Source organism: Oryza glaberrima, chromosome 2 (assembly GCF_000147395.1).
Source record: "Oryza glaberrima chromosome 2, OglaRS2, whole genome shotgun sequence".
Lineage (NCBI taxonomy): Eukaryota > Viridiplantae > Streptophyta > Magnoliopsida > Poales > Poaceae > Oryza > Oryza glaberrima.
Window position 1 is genome coordinate 3,119,868 of NC_068327.1, and position 22,832 is coordinate 3,142,699.

The window sequence follows — 22,832 nt, forward strand, 5'->3', positions numbered from 1 at the left end:
AGCAGTACCAGCGAGCGAGACCGAATGGCTGGCCGATTCAAATTGTTTAATTATCTATATTAATTAATCGCTAATTAGAATGATTAATCACTAGTTATTATTAATTAATTGCTAATTGGGTAAGTCTCTAATTAAGCGGCAGCTCACTAGGCAAGCCGTTCGCTCTCTGCTCATTCATCGTGCGAGATTGCTTGGGCTGTGTTTAGATGGTGAAAAAGTTGGGAAGTTGGAAGAAAGTTAGTAGTTTAAAAAAAAAGTTGATAGTTTATGTGTGTAGGAAAGTTTTCAATGTAGTGTGAATGTGATGGAAAGTTGAGAATTTGGGAGGAACTAAACACGGCCTTGGTCTCGTTGTTTCGTTGCTTGAGACCGCACGATACACTATGCTTGCCAACCGTCGCCGTGCGAGACTGTCCGCGTCATCACACCCATGTAACGGTTATGTGAGATCGACGGTATATTTCTATTAGAAAAACAAATCAACAGTATATTTTCAAATCTATTACTTGTTTAGCTGTATATCTTTTCAAAGTCGGTTGTCTCTACATAGCCTACGTAGTAGGGGTATGTAAAATGGTGTGGAAATTTCCCAATCGTACCAATACCATTTCTAAAAAAATATTACATAGGGTGTGTTAGGTTAAGCTTTTCAACCTGCTTTTGCAATTAAAGGGCCCAAAAGTCATAAGTGCTTTTGCTCCAAAGCTGCTTTTAGTGCAATACAAATCTAAAAGCACCCCGTAACCCTGCTTTCATTGGCTTTTGAGTAAAAAAAATAATTACCCGCCTCTCTCATCATGAAGAAAACGGTTCGACAAAAATAAAAACTAATTATACAGATTGTGTGTAAATTGCAGGATGAATCTTTTAAACCTAATTGCTCTATGATTTAATAATATGGTGCTACAGTAAACATTTGCTAATGATGGATTAATTAGGCTTAATAAATTCGTTTATCGGTTTACTGACGGATTCTGTAATTTGTTTTTTATTAGTACCTGAATACCACATATGATACCTCATATAATACCCGATGTGACACGCCAAAACTTTACCCCCTGGATCTAAATACCCCTGAATTTGCTATACTAGTATATAATATTCTCCAGCCGGATCCTTCCTCTCGGACGCAGCAATGGCAATGGCAATGGCAATGACGATGCTCTTCAGAATCTCAGTCTTTCTGCTGCTGGTATGCGCAGCTAAGGCTGCCGATGATTAAGGAGGAGAAACTGAAGCAGAAGCACTCCTCCGATGGAAGTCCACTTTGATCGACGCCACCAACTCGTTGTCGTCATGGTCGATTGCCAACTCCACCTGCTCTTGGATCGGTGTCACCTGTGACGCCGCCGGCCATGTATCTGAGCTCGACCTTCGTGGTGCCGACATCAATGATACGCTTGACGCTCTGTACTCTGCTGCATTCGAAAACCTCACCACCATCGACCTCAGCCACAATAATCTTGATGGTGCCATTCCAGCAAATAGTTCTATATTTTTCCCTTTTTTTTCTTTTTCCCTTTTTGTTTTCTGCCATCAATTTGCTATAATTATCGATTTGGATGTTATGATGAGACCAAATTACTGGAGGATTGTTATTGTTATTGAAGCTAAAGATTCATGTATTTGCTGTGTATTCACACACAAAGTTTAAAGTTCCTCATTTGTCTTTCCGTGTATTTGCTGAAGAAATAACCTCACCTGAAACAGTTTGCTTTCTTCTTGTTGTGTTCTTTCCAAGTAGGAGGGTGATGATGAGGAAGTTGATGTGGAATTCATCTGAGCTAAGCCGAGACCAAAGCTTTAGAGTCATCTGTAAGCCAGACAGCCCATATGCACGATCTGAGCAAACCTTGCAGTCTTTGCTGCGTTGACGGTCAGTCAACCCACGACAAATGCAACATATGCAATGCATTGTCAGATTGGCCTTAACTTCACTCGGTAACTCACTCACTCCAGCTGTCCCAGTCAACCTTAGGTGGCTAGCTGACAGTATCTGAATGAATTTGCTTTAGTATATATTATTCAACCGATCCTTCCTCTGGGACGCAGAAATGGCAATGCCGACGCTCTTCAGAATCTCAGTCTTACTGCTGCTGTTATGCACAGCTAAGGCTACCGATGATTCGGGAGCAAAAACTGAAGCAGAAGCACTTCTTCGATGGAAGTCCACTTTGATCAACGCCACCACGTTGTCGTCATGGTCGATTGCCAACTCCACCTGCTCTTGGTCCGGTGTCACCTGTGACACCGCCGGCCATGTCACCGAGCTCAACCTTCCCAGTGCCGGCATCAACGGTACGCTTGACGCTCTCTACTCTGTTGCATTCCAAAACCTCACCATGATCGACATCCACAGCAATTCTCTTGTCGGCACCATCCCAGCAAATATTTCTATGTTGCACACCCTCACCGTTTTGGATTTGAGCTTCAACAATATTGTTGGTGCCATCCCGATAAATATTTCCATGTTGATTGCACTCACCATTCTGGATTTGAGCGGCAATAATCTTTCTGGTGCCATCCCAGCAAATATTTCCATGTTGCACACCCTCACCTTTCTGGATTTGAGCGGCAATAATCTTACTGGTGCGATTCCCTACCAACTCAGCAAGCTCTCTGGGCTCGCCTACTTAGATCTTGGAGATAACCACTTGAACAATCCAGAATATGCCATGTTCTTCACACCCATGCCCTGTTTGGAACTCCTATCTTTATCTGACAATCATCTCAATGGTACTTTTCCAGAATTCATCCTCAATAGCACTAGTTTGAAGATGGAGTACCTCTATTGATCAGGTAATGCTTTCTCAGGGCCCATACCAGATTCACTACCAGAGATAGCCCCAAATTTGAGGCGTCTAGATCTGTCGTCCAATGGTTTCCATGGGTCTATACCACATTCACTCTCAAGACTGCAAAAACTCCAAGAACTATATCTGTACAGAAACAACCTCACCGGAGGAATCCCAGAGGAGCTTGGGAACCTAACCAATCTTGAGGATCTGGTCCTGTCAAGCAACCGGTTAGTTGGAAGTGTTCCGCCATCTTTTGCCAGAATGCAACGATTATTGTTTTTTGAGATAGGAAGTAACTACATCAATGGTAGTATCCCGTCAGAGATGTTTTCAAACTGGACTGAGCACATGATGTTTGATGTTTCCAACAACATGTTAACTGGAAGCATCCCATCACTGATCAGCAACTGCACAAAGCTACAGTACTTGGCCCTCTTCAGCAATACATTTACCGGTGCAATCCCAAGGGAGATAGGAAACTTAGCACAATTACTTTTAGTGGGCATGTCACAAAATCTATTTGCTGGAAAGATACCATTAAATATCTGCAATGCATCTTTGCAATACCTTGCAATAAGTGACAACCATCTAGAGGGCGAGCTCCCTGAATGTTTGTGGGATTTGACAAATCTCCTTTTCTTGGATTTGTCAAGCAACGCTTTTTCTGGGAAAGTTACAACCTCAAGTAACTATGAATCCTCCCTAAAATTACTGCACCTGTCAAATAATAACTTGTCGGGTCGTTTTCCAACGGTATTGAAGAACCTCAAAAACCTAGTTGTGTTGGATCTTGGGCATAATAAGATTTCTGGTTTGATTCCTTCATGGATAGGGGAAAGCAATCCTTTGCTGAGGATTCTCTGATTACGATCAAACTTGTTCCATGGAAGTATTCCTTGTCAACTATCAAAACTCTCCCAACTCCAACTGCTTGATCTGGCTGAAAATAATTTTACAGGTCCTGTACCAAGTAGTTTCGCCATCTTATCCTCCATGCAGCTGGAAACAAGAGACAAAATATCCTGCTACTTTGGACTGCTTGATTTGTATCAAGGATTTATATGGTATGATATTTATTACAGTCCTTTTCACACGGAGAATTATATTGACATTATTTGGAAGGGAACGGAGTACACTTTTCAGGGAAGACGTGAATGTGTGATTGGTATTGATTTATCAAACAATTCTCTCTCTGGTGAGATCCCTTCGGAGTTGACAAATCTCAGAGGCCTTCAATTCTTAAATATGTCGAGAAATTTTCTACAAGGAAGTATCCCAAATGGCATTGGCAATCTAACACATTTAGAGTTTCTTGACCTCTCTTGGAATAAATTCTCAGGCCAAATCCCTCCTAGCATATCGAAGTTGACATTCCTTGACTGCCTTAATCTCTCGAACAACCTTCTATCGGGAGAGATACCTACGGGTAATCAACTCAGGACACTTGATGACGCGTCGATCTATGCCAACAACCCAGGGCTTTGTGGATTTCCTTTGAAAATTCCATGCTCAAACCATTCAAGTTCTATGACTACACTAGAAGGGGCAAAAGAACATCACCAAGAACTGGAAACTCTATGGCTGTACTGCTCAGTAACTGCAGGAGCTGTCTTTGGTGTTTGGCTGTGGTTTGGAGCACTGTTTTTCTGTAATGCCTGGAGGCTTGCTTTCTTCTGTCGCATCGATGCCATGCAGCTGAAACTTATGCAAAACATAACTCATCTGAGTAATATGCTCTGCTTCTCATGTTCTCATTGAGTCCACCTGAGCGTGTGTTTTAGTGTCACATTATGTCAGAACTGCACCAAGATCTAAGGTTCAGTAGGTATTACTCCCTTTATTTCAGCCATTGATGAGATGTAATTTTCTGTTGCCAGATTTGGCTTCTTGTTGTTGTCATGATGAACTCTTGTTATTAGCCTTTAGTGTAATTCGAGTAGCATCCTTGGTCAGAAAAACAAATTACATGTTTTGACGATGAGACCAATTTCCTACACGTTTGTGTTTGGAGATGAAAGTAGCATGTAGGCTAGCAAGTTCCAAATAAAGTAGCATACATCATGGCTGTCTTAAAATGTATTTGCAAGCTTTGTTATTACCTGTGCATGCATACAGACTTCATTTGACGCTAATTTGGAGAATTTTGTCTTATTTTCTGTTCATACTGTAAGCTGTATTGTAATCTGTTTTTCTCTCATCAGCTATAAATTGCTGCCGTACACTTCTAGGCAAAAGAACACAGCTTTGCCGGTTGCAGCAACGACACTGAACACAACAAGAACACGCGCAGCAAAATTTCTACTAGAATTTCACCAAATTCAGACGATAAAAGTGAAGAAATCGTAAGAACAAAATCACGCTATCCACTGAAAATTTCCAGGAAGAATTGCAAATCAACTCCCCTTTTTATCAGTGGCCGCTGTTCACGACAGCACAGTTCCTCCTGATCTCCCCTTCGGATCCGGTCTTGACCTGCACCGCGCCCAGCGTCGCCATCGACCGGCCGAACACCTGGAAGAACACCTCCGGCGGGCTCGCCACGGCGCCGGCGATGTCGGCCCGCGCCGCCGGGTCGGTGACGAGCGCGGCGTCGGAGCGGAGCAGGCCGCGGTGCCTGAGCACCGCGCGGTAGTAGCCGAGGTCGAACGTCAGGTGGCTGCCCGGGTCCATCTCCACCACGCCGTCGCCGGCCGTCCTGCACTTGCGCTCCCGCAGGTTGGCGGCGTAGGCGGCGTCCAGCGGCGGCGGATCGGTGTGGTTGCCGTTGGCATTGCCGGCGCGGTCGGCGAAGGACGAGCAGTGGGTGATGCCGATGGTGTGCGCGCCTGCGCGATCGGATGCAATTTTTCAGAAATCGTTTTACATCCAAGAATTCATCGTGATAATATCATACATGTGTCCTCATTCTTGCACAAAAAGAAGCTTGAATTTTTATGATGTTGGCTTGCTGTAGATCGCCATTTTCTGGACATGGGAGCATCCAAACGATTGGATTGAATTGCAATTTTTTTTAATGAAAAGATCAATGTAACTTTTTTCCCCTGTTGATTGTCAAGAAATAATCTAAAATTTTCTCAAGACATGCACGAGATCAGCCTGCAGCTAATTTCAAATTTTCGGTTGATTTGATGCTAACTTATGAGATTATATAAAGCTGTTTTTTTCAGTTTATTATATTAGTCATAAATCATAACAGTAGAAGTCTAGACATTGCTGAACATGTTAAGGCCCTGTTTAGTTCCCTGGCATGGTGGAGTGCGCTCTGTCGGGGACGACGAGCGATGGCGAGGCATGAATGCTACTTCAAGAGCACGATCACGTGTCCACGCCCTAAACCTCCCTCCGATACCAATTGCCAGGATTCACCAGCCAATCAGCTAGCGAAACACGGACGAATACCTGGTGAACACAAACGAAACACTGTAGACAATCTGAAAACGAGAGAGATCTTTTGGCGCTGCTTAATCTGGCTGCAGCTTTTCGGTTTTCTTTCTCCTTAATTATAGCAAATACAAGTAGGACACGACTAGGCGTCGGGCGCCCGATGGGGACGGAGGAAAATCGGGCGCTAATGTCATGACGTCAGCGCCACACATGCGCGCAAACCACTTTAAACTAATTTTTCTCTTAAACTATTTATCCAAATCATGATCCGATTGCACCATTAAATTCGTTGCAATTAAATCTTTAAATCAATACCACACATGGATATATTCCGACGAAATTTTTTTAGCTTATTATTGAATTATTTTTAAATGTTGCACGATATTCCACCAAGTATATCAGAATTGTTTCACTAAGTAGATCGAAAATGTTTCAATCGTTTAAATTGGGCGTTGTTTCACCTTATATAAAAACAATGTTTCAGCAAATAGAGAAAGAATGTTTCAGTTCACTGCAACATTTGGTCCATACATAATGAAACTTTATAAGCACACTAGGTAAAACATTTTTTGTGGAACAAAAAAATGAAACGAATTCCCTTAATAGAGGGTTTCCAAAATATGTTGGTGATTTGTTGCAACCGCGCGTTCTATAATAAAAATCCATTGCAACATTTGATCCGTGCATAGTGAAACATTATGAGTACACTAGCTGAAACATTGTAAAACTACTGGTTGAAACATCAAAAGAGACCATATGCAACATTAAAAAAATAATAAAAAACTAAAAAAATTTGTCCAAATATAATCATGTGTGGTCTTGTTGTAAAATTTTAATTGTAACGAATTTAGTGGTGCAATCAGATCGTACATTAGATAAATAGTTTATGAGAAAAAAATCTTTTGAAGAAATGAGAGATGTGAGCATTTGGGGAAAGATTCTTTGCATGCAATGACAGGCACATGTAGTGTCTGATTTTTCTCCCCTCCCGTCGACGCCCCACACCGAGCATTATCGATACAAGTATGCAATAAAAGGAAAATATGTGCCCCGAAATCGCTCCCATGCCACGGATTGATCGTGTCCATCCCCACGGATCCGCAGAACACGTGCACGTTGCGTTTCTCTGGCCACGCACGAGCTAATCTCACGCCATGACTCCTAATGACGCGGCGTCCACAAACCGAAGCTCGTGCGCATGCAAAACTAAAATAACACAAACAAGAGATGCATGTATACAAGGTTTATCCACTAACAGGAGTGGGCAGCGGCCCGACGATGGTGTCCTCTCTCACCATCTGTAACGTCCCGCCTCTCCTAGGCCAGACCCACTTACATCTGGCAGTTTTTCTTGGATATAGACTGCCCTCACAGATCAACACAAGGCCCACTTACATCTGACAGCTTTTCTTGGACAAGCACGCTTAATCTCAGAGCTCTTTGGATATCGGTTTCCGAAAAAGAAATTGCAAGTTGTTGGTATGAGTATTCTGTTAATCCTATTAAGCCTTGGGCCGGGGATGTTACACCATCCTCGTTCGTGCTTCCTCCTCCCTGATGGCCACCGGCGCTGCCAACCTCGCGCCTTTGCCCGCAGCCGCTGCCCCCTGCTCCCCGAAAGGGGAGAGAGACAAGGGAGAGAGAGAGGGAGGCCCCCCGCTCCCCGAAGGGGGGAGAGAGAAGGGAGGAGGAAGAATGAATAGACTGACATGTGGGCCCCACAAAATTTTCTTTTGTATGAATGATGAATGGGTCCCACATGTATGTTTTTAATTCTAACTAGGTGGGTGACCCGCGCAATTGCGCGGCTAGCACCCAAACAAAATCATATATTTTTTAGTATGATTTTACTTAAAATTTATTAAATAGCTATCTCATTGTATGGATTCTCCCTTCAATATTGCTTATTTTTTATTCCGAATTTTAGTTAATTTTAAATTGTATTCCTACTTGAACTCTTGTTTTCTTTTATTTTTTTCTAATTTCGGATTTTATTTTATTTTTATTCCGAATATTAACTAATCTCGTATTGGGTTCTTATATGGACTATTCTCTCAATATTCCTTATTTTTAATTTCGAATTTCGGTTATTTTTAAATTGTATTCCTACTTGGACTCTCCTTTTCTTTTCTAATTTCGGATTTTATTTTATTTTTATTCCGAATTTTGATTAATCTCGTATTGGGTTCTTATATGGACTCTTCTTTCTATATTGCTTATTTTTAATTCCGAATTTCAGCTATTTTTAGATTGTATTCTGAGTTGCACTCTCCTTTTCTTTTTCTCCAATTAATTGTGGAATTTCTAGCCCCCACGGCGAACGTGGTGCCTCCTTTCAAGGCTGTTTAATAATATAATATAATAGATACCTAATAAGCATAACGTCAACGGTAGACCAAATCAACACTGCTACATAGATGTCACATCAACAAAACTGCTCTCCAAAACCACTGAGGAAGTCAAATTGTACTGGTTTTAACAGTTTATATATGGTTTTGCAGTTGAGGGTCACGGATTAGATTTGGATCACTTTTAAGGGAGTGAAAGTGGACTTATTCCTTCCGTTGTAGTAGCCTGTAGGGGCGGCCCACATTGCTGGTGCCGACGGCCCGACGCCAAGTCCGTGCCACGCGCACACCTCGTCGCCTCGCCGCCTGCCCCGCTGCGCTGCCCACACCATAGCGGCCTTGCCAGCAACAAACACCACCGCGTGCCCAAGGGGAGGCGGGAGCACGCGGAGGAGAGATTCGATGGAGCTCCAGTGGTCGGAGATTCTGGCTGAAGGAGTGGCTCCGCCGCCGCCGCGCCTCCTCCTCCATCCCGGCATCGCTCCGGAGCTTCGGTAGCGCCAAGATCTCCCTCGGCACCAGCTCAGGCTCAGCTTGGATGGTGGCAGGAAGGTGAGGCTTCACTTCTCTTGGCCACAGATCGTGCGATGGTCTCTCTTGCTGATCTTCTCCTTTCCTCTATTTTCCTCACCCGGATGGAAATTCGTCTCATCATTTGAACATTGAAGCATGCTAACCGAGCAAAGCAGCTGTTGGCTTCTGGCATTGATGACCAGACAGCCACACCCTGAGAAAGATTATCTGATTGTTACGTTTTCATAACTGAAATTGGTAAAACTGGATGTGGCGGCCCCTACCATTTAGGTATTACCTTCATTCTAGTGACGGAGTGACCTGATGATCTAGTCTAGTCAATGGAAGGTTGGGATTTGGGAAAGATTGGAAACACTGAAAGACTGCAGCATTTCTAGGCTGCTATCTTATCTAGTGACCTGATGATAAACAGCGGCCTCGAAACCACTGAAAGATTGGAAGTTTCCTTCTCACTTTGACGACCGCTCACAAGTCTTTTTTACAGTCTACACACGCCTCTTCAGCAGCAACACTGCTTCTGTTGACCACTGGATCAACGTTTCTCGCGTCTTCGTTTTATCTGCACTCTGGCTACTTCCATAGGCAGCAATTTGCCCATTTGGCCCACTGAAACTTGCCATTCTCCATACAATCCTCAGTGCAGCAATGGCGCTGCATAGCCTCTTCCATGTTTCGATTATTCTGCTATTGTGCACAGCTAGGTGTAAGGCAGCGGATTCAGAATCAGCAGCACTTCTCAAGTGGAAATCCACTTTGATTGCCGCCAGCTTGCTATCCTCATGGTCGTTTGACAACTCTACCTGCTCTTGGTTCGGTGTCACCTGCGACCATGGCGGCCATGTCACTGAGCTCAACCTTGAAAGTGCCGGCCTAAAAGGTACTCTTGATGCCTTGTACTCTGTAGCGTTCCAGAACCTTACCAAGATCAACCTAAGCTACAATAATCTCATTGGTGCCATACCAGCAAATATTTCGATGTTGCTGACTCTCACTGTTCTGGATTTGAGTAGCAACAATCTCACCGGTGCGATCCCTTACCAACTCAGCAATCTCCCTATGATTGTCAACTTAAATCTTGGAGATAACCATTTGACTAACCCAGAACATCCCATGTTCTCTATGCCCAGATTAAAGTTCTTATCTTTACGCAATAATGATCTTAATGGTAGCTTCCCACACTTCCTCCTTAATCGCACCAGTTTGAGGATGAGATCCATCGATTTATCAGATAACACCTTCTCTGGACTGATACCGGATTCGCTGTCAAAGATGGTCCCAAGGTTAAGATATCTAAATCTGTCGTCCAATGGATTCTACGGGTCGATTCCGCATTCACTCTCAAGACTCCAAAAGCTCCGGACACTATATGTTTGGATGAACAACCTCACCGGAGGAATCCCGGAGGAGCTTAGGACTATGTCTTTGTTGGAAGAACTTGACTTGAGTAGCAACCCACTTGGTGGGCCAATCCCAGCATCACTGGGGCAGCTTCAGGGGCTACAAGTACTCGATATGAGTGATGCTGGTTTGGTTTCTACTCTTCCACCTCAGCTTGGGAACCTTACTAATCTCGAGATAATGGTTTTGTCACAGAACCAATTAGTTGGAAGTTTACCACCATCTTTTGCCAGGATGCAACAAATACTTTATTTCTCCATAAGGGAGAACTACATCAATGGTAGTATCCTGCCAGAGATGGTTTCAAACTGGACCACGCTCGTGGAATTTGATGTTGGCAACAACTTGTTTACTGGAAGCATCTCATCGTGGATCAGCAACATGACGAACCTACAGTATCTCAACCTCTCGGGCAACAAATTTACTGGCTCAATTCCAGTGGAGGTGGGATACATGATGAACTTGGCGATATTAATCATGTCTAATAATAACCTTTCTGGAAAGATACCGTTTAGTATCGGTAATCTGTCATATTTGCAATTCCTGGCCATCAGCAACAACCATCTTGAGGGTGGATTTCCTTCCTCCATCTGCAAAATATCCAGTTTGAATTTCTTGGATCTTTCAAAGAATCATTTATTTGGTGAGCTCCCTGAATGCTTGTCAAATTTGTCAGCTCTCCAGTCACTGCACCTATCAAACAATAACTTCTCAGGTTTTTTCCCAACGATGTTGAAGAACCTAAAAAATCTAGCTGTTTTGGATCTTGGACACAATAAAATTTATGGCACAATTCCTTCATGGATAGGGGAAAGCAATCCTTTGCTGAGGATTCTCCAGCTGCGATCAAACAGGTTATATGGAAGAATTCCATGGCAGCTATCAAAACTCTCCCATCTCCAACTGCTTGATCTAGCTGAAAATGATTTTGTAGGTCCTATACCAAGTAGTTTTGCCAATTTATCCTCCATGCAGCCGGAACCAAGAGACAAAATATATAGCCCTATTCAATTATATTACATTGCCATTACTTGGAAGGGGATGGAGTACACTTTTCAGGGAATACGTGCAAGTGTGATTGGTGTTGATATTTCAAGCAATCTTCTCTCTGGCGAGATCCCTTCAGAGTTGACAATTCTTAGAGGCCTTCAGTACCTCAATATTTCAAGAAACTACATTTGTGGTGGCATCCCACTGGAAATTGGTAATCTGACATATTTAGAGTCTCTTGACCTCTCTTGGAATAAACTCTCGGGTCCTATTCCTCCTAGCATATCAAACTTGATGAGCCTCGGCAAGCTTAATCTCTCAAACAATCTTCTATCAGGAGAGATACCTACAGGTGATCAACTTCAAACACTGGATGACCCCTCAATTTATGGCAATAATCAGGGGCTTTGTGGATTTCCTTTGAAAATCTCATGTTCAAACAATTCAAGTTATAGGGCTACACTGGTTGGGGTAAAAGCACATCACCAAGAACTGGAAACTCTATGGCTGTACTGTTCATTAATGTCAGGAGCTGTCTTTGGTTTTTGGCTGTGGTTTGGAGCACTGTTTTCCTGTAGTCACTTGAGGTTTGCTTTCTTCAGCCGCATCGATGCCATGCAGCAGAAAATTATGCAAAACATAACTCATCTGAGTAATATGCTCTGCTTCCCATCGAGTCCACCTGAGTGTGTGTATTAGTGTTACATTATGTCAGCACTGCACCAAGATCTAAGGTTCAATAGGTATTACCCCTTTATTTCAGCCGTCAAAATGTAATTTCTTGGACATGACTTATTGATGTTGTGATGATGAAATCTTGTTATTAGCTTTTAGTGAAAATTGGGTAGCATCCTTGGTCAGAAAAAAAATACATGTTATGAGACCAATTTCCTACATGGTTGTGTTTGGAGATGAAAGTAGCATGTAAGCTAGGAAGTTCCAAATAAGAGGGATGATCTGATGCTCTCTACTTGTAGTATAATATACTAGTAGTATTAAGGGTAAATCGTGATTTACTAATATGGTTATTATGAATAACTGCCATTCATGTTTTGTTCCGGCTAAATCGATATGTGGTTATCCATTGTGTTGGCATCTCTCATATTTCATTAAAAAAGCCAAAAAAGAAGGGAAAAAAATTGCTAAATGATGATTATACCCCTCCGCACCTATTTTTTGGACGGTAATTACCCTTCACACTTCTACTACCGCTAACTAGGAAGGTAGTATAAATAGATCTAAACCCTTCGATTAAATAAGATCAACGGTTTAAATTGTCTTCTACCACCAATAGAGAGTACCGTAGTGAGACTCTCCAAATAAAGCATACATTATGGCTGTCTTTTGATGTATTTGCAAGCTTTGTTATTACCTGTGCATGCATACGGACTTTATTTCAAGCAAATTTGGAAACTTTTGTCTTATTTTCTGTTCATACTTACTGTTGTATGTATTCTGTTTCTTTTTCTCGTCAGCTATGAATTACTGCAGTACACTTCTAAGCAACAACACTGAACACAAGAAGAACCCGCGCGGCAAAATTTCTACTAGAATTTTACGAAATTCCGATGACAAAAGTGAAGAAATCGTAAGAACAAATCACGCTATCCACTGAAAATTTCTAAGAAGAATTGCAAATCAACTCTCCTTTTGATCAGTGGCCGCTGTTCACGACAGCGCAGTTCCTCCTGATCTCCCCCTCGGATCCTGTCTTGACCTGCACCGCGCCCAGCGTCGCCATCGACCGGCCGAACACCTGGAAGAACACCTCCGGCGGGCTCGCCACGACGCCGGCTATGTCGGCCCGCGCCGCCGCGTCGGTGGCGAGCGCGGCGTCGGAGCGGAGCAGGCCGCGGTGCCTGAGCACCGCGCTGTAGTAGCCGAGGTCGAACGTCAGGTGGCTGCCGGGGTCCATCTCCACCACGCCGTCGCCAAAATATAGCAACTTTTGGCAGTGTCCAGATTCATAGCTAAAAATGCTTATATTTTGGGACAGAGGGAGTATGATATATGATAGCGCAAACACGTGTAGAATTAGTTTGTAGTTTTTTAATTCAATCCAGACGACATGCAAAAAGGAAAGTTCAACGAGCAATGTCAGCGAAAACCGTTGAGAAAGTCAAATTGTACCAGTTTAAATATCTAGAGGTCCAAGGTATTCAAGATCACTAATTAGCGATCGATCGCCCCAGGCAATCATTTTTCTTTTCATCACTTTCCCTTTTTTACACCATATAGTTTTTCTTTTGGTAAGTTTATATACTTAAAGTTTCTACATCTAAAGTTTACGCACCTAAATTTTAAACACCCAATTCAATTTTAAATTTGGATTTAAATTTGTAGAGCGAATGTTTATAAGTCAAAAGTTTATATACCTGATTTAAATTCAAATTCGGATTCAAATAATTTATATATAGAATATTTCTATACATAAAGTTTATGCGTGCAAAGTTTACGATATAACCTAAAGTTTATCCGTTTGTAGAGCGAATGTTTATAAGTCAAAAGTTTATATACCTGATTCAAATTCAAATTTGGATTCAAATATTTTATATATAGAATATTTATATACATAAAGTTTTATGCGTGCAAAGTTTTACGGTATAAAGTCTATGCACATGAATGAGAGTATTGGATGAAATTTATGATGAAAGGAGGGAAGGGAGAGGAGTATAAGGGGTTGATCTCCCGTCCATTTGGGGCTCCCGAAGATATCTGCTATTGCGGTTGAGGGTACGATTAAGATTGGAGCCGTATTGGAGGGAGTCAAAGTGGACTTGTTCCAAGCCGGAAAGCCGACGTTTCCGCGGAGTTCTCAATTGGGCCCACAACGGCCCATATAACTTGGTCCGGAACGGGATTGCATGGTAGGAGCGGCCCACGTTGTGTGTGACGACGCCGACTCCCTCGACAGGCCGCCGCAGCCTGGCTTGCCACTACCCCCGCGCTTCGCTGTGTCCGCTTTCCCAGCACAGATCAAATGGCCGCCACCTCCGGCGAGCTCCTCACCCACGCAACCATGGTGCTCTCGCTCTCTCCGATTCTCCAGCACAAACCGACGGCGAGCTGCCCTCCTTATCCTCCGATGTCGGATTTAAGCAAAGGCGAGATAAGGATCTGCCATCTCCTTATAATAAATAGTACTATTAGCATCCATTTGATATTGGCAATTCGGCTTTGTGTATAACATCATTGGTGATGTGGAATGGTGACGCTGTCAGTCAGTCAGTCAAAGTAATCAACCGCGTGGGGTGCTTTTATCTCGTGAATCTTTCCTTTCCAAGATGGGTGGTGAGCTGCGCAATAGATTAGAGAGTTGGGTGCCCATTATCATTATATTGTCATTATAAATTCATCCATCCTGCAAAGTTTTTCTTGACGCCGAGCATGTCAATGGGCAAACCAATCCTCACTCAGTCTCGGTCTCTTCGCCCGGGTGACCGATAGTGGCATGTTAATGCAGCTTTAGCTTCCAACTTTCAGTTAGAAATTGATCCCACGGCCTCCCTTCAATTTTACTTTTTTTCTTTTTGTTTAACACTTGTTTAGCTTGCATATGTTTTTTAAATATTTCGTCAGTACATAGTCATCCTGTAGCAACACCCAGAATATGTGTACAAAGTGCTACCTACGGAGTATTTGACACTGGGAATTCAACTTATTATCAACAATTCTTATCTATACTAACATCCTTGGTGATGAGACAGTCAAGTCATCAACTATGTGGACTGTGGAGTGTCTTTATTCTGTGAATTTTCCCCCAGCCATATAAACATTCCATGGTCTGGTATGTCCCTCATGGTCCATCTGTCTAGCCGAGCCCGGAACTTTACTGAGGCCGTGTTTAGTTCCTTTTTTAATTTTTTTTTAAAGTATATAGACACACATTTGAATTATTAAGCGTAGACTAATAACAAAACAAATTACAGATTCCACCTGTAAACTGCGAGACGAATCTATTAAACCTAATTAATCCGTCATTGGCAAATGTTTACTGTAGCACCACATTATCAAATCATGGCGTAATTATGCTCAAAAGATTCGTCTCGCAATTTACATGCAAACCGTGTAATTAGTTTTTTTCCACATTTAATGCTTCATGTACATGTCCAAATATTTAATGTGGTGAAATTTTTGAAAGTTTGAAAGGAACTGAACACAGCCTGAGTCATCTGTACGCCTGCCAGCCCATATGCATGATCTGAGCAACCTTGCAGGCTCTGCTGCGTTGATGGTCAGTCAACTTCACTCAACAAGTCACTCACTCCAGTCCCAGTCAATCTAGGTGGCTTACAGTATTTGAATGAATTTGCTATACTATTATATAGGAGTATTCTCCAACCGATCCTTCCTCTCGGACGCAGCAATGGCAATGGCAATGACGATGCTCTCAGTCTTTCTGCTGCTGTTTTGCACAGCTAAGGCTACTGATGATTCAGGAGCAGAAACTGAAGCAGAAGCACTCCTCCGATGGAAGTCCACTTTGATCGACGCCACCAACTCGTTGTCGTCATGGTCGATTGCCAACTCCACCTGCTCTTGGTTCGGTGTCACCTGTGACGCCGCCGGCCATGTCACTGAGCTCGACCTTCTTGGTGCCGACATCAATGGTACGCTTGACGCTCTCTACTCTGCTGCATTCGAAAACCTCACCAGCATCGACCTCAGCCACAATAATCTTGATGGTGCCATTCCAGTAAATATTTCTATGTTGCACACCCTCACCGTTCTAGATTTGAGCGTCAATAATCTTACTGGTACGATCCCCTACCAACTCAGCAAGCTCCCTAGACTCGCCCACTTAAATCTTGGAGATAACCACTTGACCAATCCGGAATATGCCATGTTCTTCACACCCATGCCCTGTTTGGAATTCCTATCTCTATTTCACAATCATCTCAATGGTACTTTTCCAGAATTCATCCTCAATAGCACTAGTTTGAGGATGGAGCACCTCGATTTATCGGGTAATGCTTTCTCAGGGCCCATACCAGATTCACTACCAGAGATTGCTCCAAATTTGAGGCATCTAAATCTGTCGTACAATGGATTCCATGGGTCCATACCACATTCACTCTCAAGGCTGCAAAAGCTCCGAGAACTATATCTGCACAGAAACAACCTCACCCGAGCAATCCCAGAGGAGCTTGGGAACCTAACCAATCTTGAGGATCTGGTCCTGTCAAGCAACCGGTTAGTTGGAAGTTTGCCACCATCTTTTGCCAGGATGCAACAATTATCATTTTTTGCGATAGACAGTAACTACATCAATGGTAGTATCCCGTTGGAGATGTTTTCAAACTGCACTCAGCTCATGATTTTTGATGTTTCCAACAACATGTTAACTGGAAGCATCCCATCACTGATCAGCAACTGGACACACCTACAGTACTTGTTCCTCTTCAACAACACATTTACCGGTGCAATCCCAAGGGAGATAGGAAACTTAGCACAATTACTTTCAGTGGACATGTCACAAAATCTCTTTACCGGAAAGATACCATTTGTTGAGTTATGTATGTGTTGGCCCATGAGGCCCATATACTACTCATATGTACATGTATATAGCAGAGTTAGAGAAATGAAAAAAGTAGTGAAGCTTCTAGAGAAAAATTCCCCAAACTTCATGGTATCAGAGCCAACCGGCTGGTGGCTGGCGACGGGCGACGGCTAAACCCTAGCCTCGCCGGAGCTTGTCGAGGCGTGCAGAGAGGTGCTGAGGGAGCTGCGCTGGCAGAGCTGCACGTGTACGCGGCGCAGGAGCGCGTGGAGCTCCAGGTGAGGAGGGAAACGCTGGTGCTGGAGCTCCCGGCGAGGACGCAGCGGCGTCGATGGCGGCAGACAGAGCCAACGGCGGCCGCGCGCGGAGGGAGCTGCTGGTTGTGAGGACGGCACTGCTGGTGCTGGTGTGAGGATTTGGTGAGCTGCTATTGCTGTTCTGTTGCTGAGGCAGAGAAGATCGAGCTGAGGATTTGGTAGTGTGCTGTTGCTGCTGAAAGGAAAAGGGGAACACAAATTTGGTAAGTGTGTTGTTGCTGTTGCTGTTGAGCGAGCAGAGGAATTGTTTGCCGGTTGTGCTATTGGTGTGGCTTGTGTGTGCTGCGGCAAGGAGGTGAGCTTGTGAGTATTGTACTGCTGTGTGTGGTTGAGAAAGGAAGAAAAAGAAGGGAGTATTGCTGCTGGATCTGTTGGTGGTGTTGTGTGTGCTGAAGATTACAGGTGCAGAGAGCAATAGCAGGTGAGGAAAGCTGTAGCTAGCTTCATCTAGAAGGGAAGAAGCGGCTTTGGTGTTGGAAATTAATTATTGTCAAGAAGTAAGGCAACAGGTTGTGCAAGGTGAATGTGAAGTTAGTGCTTCAGATTGGCAGGCAACCAACCAAAATTCGTGTGTGCGAGAACACAGTCCAAGCCTCGGCAGTCACAGAGAGGGAGAGGGGTGCTGCTGTGTCGAGTTCCCTGATCAGGAGGAAAGAAAACCAGGGGACGTTGTCTTCAAGGTGTTAGAATAGAGTGAGTTTGTAAAAAAAAAAGAATGGAGGGAAGTCAAGGAATTGAACAACTGCTTGAGAAAATGGCTGTAGAAATACAAGAAATAAGGGAAAGAATACGGAAGGAAAGGGAGAAAACAACAGTTCTTGGCAACCTTGTCAACCTCGCGCATCCCATGCAGATGCAGGTACCTCACTCAACCTGGATATTAGACTCTGGAGCATCTAGACATGTAACAGGTATGCCAAGTGAGTTTGTGTCATTTACTCCATATCCACCCACATATAAAGAAACTGTTCAGACCGCCGATGGTACTTCACAGCCTATCAAAGGTGTGGGAAGAGTACAGTGCACTCCATCCATTACATTATCATCAGTGTTATATGCTCCCTCCTTTCCAGTTAATTTGGTATCAATAAGTTCTTTGGTTGACCATATGGATTGTCGGGTTACTCTTGATCGAGAAAATTGTCTAATAGAAGAGAGAAGAACAGGAAGGAAGCTTGGGATTGGCATTAGGCAGAACGGATTGTGGTACTTAGATAGAAGCGGAACAAATAAAGCACTATGTAGTGCATTGGCAGTTGGTACAAGTGAAGAGGAAGCTAGATTGATTCTCCAGCATTGTCGATTGGGCCATATGTGTTTTGAAACTATGAGGAAGATATATCCTGATGAGATGAGTAAGGTGGACAGAAGCAAACTAGTATGTGATGCATGTGAATATGGAAAGCATACAAGAGCTACATATATAAGCAGAGGACTTCGGAGCATATCACCCTTTATGTTAATCCACTCTGATGTGTGGACTTCCCCTATTGTCTCGGTGAGTGGAATGAAGTACTTTGTGACTTTTATTGATTGTTACTCCCGAATGACCTGGATATATCTTATGAAACATAAAAATGAAGTACCAAAATGCTTCAAGGACTTCTACGCATTTGTTAGAAACCAATTCAACACATGTGTCAAAATTATCAGAACTGATAATGGGAAAGAGTATGTGAACAACGAATTTGGTAGTTTCCTTTCGATAGAAGGGATACTACATCAAACTTCTTGTCCTGACACACCACCGCAGAATGGGGTGGCTGAGAGAAAGAATCGCCATATCTTGGAGGTGGCACGTTCACTCATGTATACTATGAATGTACCAAAGTTCCTCTGGAGTGAGGCGGTCATGACAGCTACATATCTTATCAATCGTACACCATCAAGAATACTTGGGATGAAGGCTCCATATGAGATGGTATTTGGATGTAATGAATTTATTGTTCCACCAAAGGTGTTTGGATGCGTATGCTTTGTTCGAGATCATAGACCTTCTGTGGGAAAATTGGATCCCAGAGCTATCAAGTGCATATTTATAGGTTACTCATCTGGTCAGAAAGGATACAAATGTTGGAGTCCATCTGAAAGGCGAACATTTGTAAGTATGGATGTCACCTTCAGAGAGTCTATTCCTTTCTATGGAGAAATGACAGATTTGAGTTATTTGTTTTCTGATCTTGACAATCCAATCATGAGTGAAGATAGGTATGAAGGGGTGAATGAATCACTAGGAATGGAAGAAGGGGATGAATCAAAGAGGACGAAGGTTATTATTGGGTCAATCCCATGCCCTATGGGCAAACTCCCACATGAGCAGAATTGGAGGAAACCACATGAAGAAGAAAATCTACAGGTTTACACAAGGAGAAAGCCAAGGTCCTTGGAGACACAACAGGTAGAACAACAACCTCTAACAATTGATAGGAATGAGATGGTGGAACAACATCAACAACCTCTAGTCATTGATGAAATAAATGATCAATCTTCTTATCAGTCAGATCCTATACAAGAGAATACCGAGACAGGGGGAGAGGAGAGTGAAATATCAGGAGAGGAATCTAACTTGCCTATTGCTAATAGGAAAGGGATAAGAAGCACAGCAGGAAAGCCCCCTATAAGATATGGCTTTGAGGAGGTTGAGGAAAATGGGAATGACATAGCTAATTATGTGTCATATTCATCTTTATCTCCTGCCTATAGGGCTTTTATTGCATCATTACAATCCATAGTAATCCCAAAGGATTGGAGAGAAGCGAAGAATGATCCAAAGTGGCATGAGGCAATGATGGAGGAGATGTCAGCACTTGAGAAGAACAAGACCTGGGAGCTTGTACCTTTTCCAACAGGTAAGAAGGTGGTTAGTTGCAAGTGGGTGTATGCTGTAAAACAAGATCCACTTGGGAAAGTAGAAAGGTACAAGGCAAGGCTTGTGGCAAAAGGGTACAGTCAAACATATGGAATCGATTATGATGAAACCTTTGCACCTGTTGCAAAGATGAGCACAGTGAGAACCTTGATATCATGTGCAGCTAACTTTGATTGGCCACTATACCAACTAGATGTTAAGAATGCATTTTTGCATGGAGATCTTCAAGAGGAAGTTTATATGGAGATTCCACCGGGTTTTTCCACCTCTCAAACTAAAGGAAAGGTATTGAGATTGAAGAAATCCTTGTATGGCCTTAAGCAGTCACCAAGGGCTTGGTTTGATAGATTTAGACGTGCAATGTGTGGCATGGGCTACAAACAGTGCAATGGAGACCATACATTGTTTTATCGTCACCGTGGAAAGAAGATTGCCATCCTGGCTGTATATGTGGATGACATAATTATTACAGGAGATGACACTCAAGAAATAGCTCAGTTAAAAGAGAATATAAGCAAAGAATTTGAAGTCAAAGATCTTGGTCAGCTCAAATATTTTTTGGGCATTGAGATTGCAAGATCCCCTAGAGGGATAGTTCTTTCACAACGAAAGTATGTATTGGATCTACTTTGTGACACAGGTATGCTCGGTTGCCGACCTGCCTCTACACCAATTGAGCAAAATCATAAGTTATGTGCTGAATTAGGAGATCCAGTGAATAAAGAAAGATATCAAAGACTTGTGGGACGACTGATATATTTGTGTCATACCAGGCCTGACATAACTTATGCTGTGAGTGTTGTTAGTCGATACATGCATGACCCTCGAAGTGGTCACATGGACGCAGTATATAGAATCCTGAGATATTTAAAAGGGAGCCCAGGAAAAGGCTTATGGTTCAAGAAGAATGGACATCTAGGTGTGGAGGGCTACTGTGATGCGGACTGGGCTAGCAGCCTTGATGATAGGAGGTCAACCTCTGGTTACTGCGTATTTGTTGGTGGCAATTTGGTCTCTTGGAGGAGCAAGAAACAACCGGTAGTGTCTCGCTCAACTGCTGAGGCAGAATACAGGGCAATGTCAGTGAGTTTAAGTGAGCTGTTATGGTTGAGAAATCTTCTTTCTGAGTTAAAGTTGCTAATGAATATTCCCATGAAGTTGTGGTGTGACAATAAGTCGGCTATTAGCATCGCTAACAATCCAGTTCAGCATGATCGAACAAAACATGTGGAGATAGATCGTTTTTTTATCAAGGAAAAACTAGATGAAGGGATTTTGAAGCTAGGTTTTGTTATGTCGGGGGAACAAGTAGCTGACTGTTTAACAAAAGCTTTAAGTGTTGGGGAGTGTACTTCATCGTGTAACAAGATGGGCATGATAGATATCTATCGCCCATCTTGAGGGGGAGTGTTGAGTTATGTATGTGTTGGCCCATGAGGCCCATATACTACTCATATATACATGTATATAGCAGAGTTAGAGAAATGAAAAAAGTAGTGAAGCTTCTAGAGAAAAATTCCCCAAACTTCACCATTAAATATCTGCAATGCATCTTTGCTATACCTTGTAATCAGTCACAACTATCTGGAAGGTGAGCTCCCTGAATGCTTGTGGAATTTGAAAGATCTCGGATACATGGATTTGTCAAGCAACGCTTTTTCTGGAGAAGTTACAACCTCAAGTAACTATGAATCCTCCCTAAAATCACTGTACCTGTCAAATAATAACTTATCGGGTCGTTTTCCAACGGTATTGAAGAACCTCAAAAACCTAACTGTGTTGGATCTTGGGCATAATAAGATTTCTGGTGTGATTCCTTCATGGATTGGGGAAAGCAATCCTTTGCTGAGGATTCTCCGATTACGATCAAACTTGTTCCATGGAAGTATTCCTTGTCAACTGTCAAAACTCTCCCAACTCCAACTGCTTGATCTGGCTGAAAATAATTTTACAGGTCCTGTACCAAGTAGTTTCGCCAACTTATCCTCCATGCAGCCTGAAACAAGAGACAAATTCTCCTCCGGTGAAACATATTACATTGACATTATTTGGAAGGGAATGGAGTACACTTTTCAGGAAAGAGATGATTGTGTTATTGGTATTGATCTTTCAAGCAATTCTCTCTCTGGTGAGATCCCTTCAGAGTTGACAAATCTTAGAGGCCTTCAGTTCTTAAATATGTCAAGAAATGTTCTATATGGTGGCATCCCAAATGACATTGGCCATCTACATGTTGTAGAGTCTCTTGACCTCTCTTGCAATAGACTCTTGGGTCCTATTCCTCCTAGCATATCAAACTTGACGGGCCTCAGCAAGCTTAATCTCTCGAACAATCTTCTATCAGGAGAGATACCTATAGGTAATCAACTCCAAACACTGGATGACCCATCGATTTATGCCAACAACCTGAGGCTTTGTGGATTTCCTTTGAAAATTCCATGCTCAAACCATTCAAATTCTACGAGTACACTAGAAGGGGCAAAAGAACATCACCAAGAACTGGAAACTCTATGGCTGTACTGCTCAGTAACTGCAGGAGCTGTCTTTGGTGTTTGGCTGTGGTTTGGAGCACTGTTTTTCTGTAATGCCTGGAGGCTTGCTTTCTTCAGTCGCATCGATGCCATGCAGCAGAAACTTATGCAAAACATAACTCATCTGAGTAATATGCTCTGCTTCTCAAGTTCTCATTGAGTC

The 22,832-nt window shown here is 42.9% G+C and overlaps 3 protein-coding genes and 1 pseudogene across 3 annotated transcripts; 3 read left to right on the forward strand and 1 right to left on the reverse strand.

The window, feature by feature from the left end:
- The first annotated feature begins 2,054 nt into the window (after positions 1 to 2,054).
- Positions 2,055 to 4,736, forward strand: LOC127761581 (receptor-like protein EIX2; annotated as a pseudogene).
- A 2-nt stretch (positions 4,737 to 4,738) lies between these two features.
- On the reverse strand, positions 4,739 to 5,736 carry LOC127763992 (peroxidase 39-like). The gene has a single exon (XM_052288795.1). The coding sequence runs from the start codon at positions 5,466 to 5,468 to the stop codon at positions 5,208 to 5,210; it is 261 nt and encodes an 86-aa protein (XP_052144755.1). The 5' UTR covers positions 5,469 to 5,736; the 3' UTR covers positions 4,739 to 5,207.
- A 3,095-nt stretch (positions 5,737 to 8,831) lies between these two features.
- Positions 8,832 to 12,981, forward strand: LOC127764618 (probable leucine-rich repeat receptor-like protein kinase At1g35710). Its single transcript, XM_052289518.1, has 2 exons — positions 8,832 to 9,082; positions 9,199 to 12,981. The coding sequence occupies exon 2, from the start codon at positions 9,710 to 9,712 to the stop codon at positions 12,149 to 12,151; it is 2,442 nt and encodes an 813-aa protein (XP_052145478.1). The 5' UTR covers positions 8,832 to 9,082; positions 9,199 to 9,709; the 3' UTR covers positions 12,152 to 12,981.
- Positions 12,982 to 15,824: 2,843 nt separating this feature from the next.
- LOC127761587 (uncharacterized) lies at positions 15,825 to 22,829 on the forward strand. Its single transcript, XM_052285898.1, has 5 exons — positions 15,825 to 17,097; positions 18,034 to 18,128; positions 19,176 to 20,749; positions 20,912 to 21,221; positions 21,648 to 22,829. Exons 1-5 carry the CDS (start codon positions 15,825 to 15,827, stop codon positions 22,827 to 22,829), a joined length of 4,434 nt encoding a protein of 1,477 aa, XP_052141858.1.
- Positions 22,830 to 22,832: the final 3 nt, after the last annotated feature.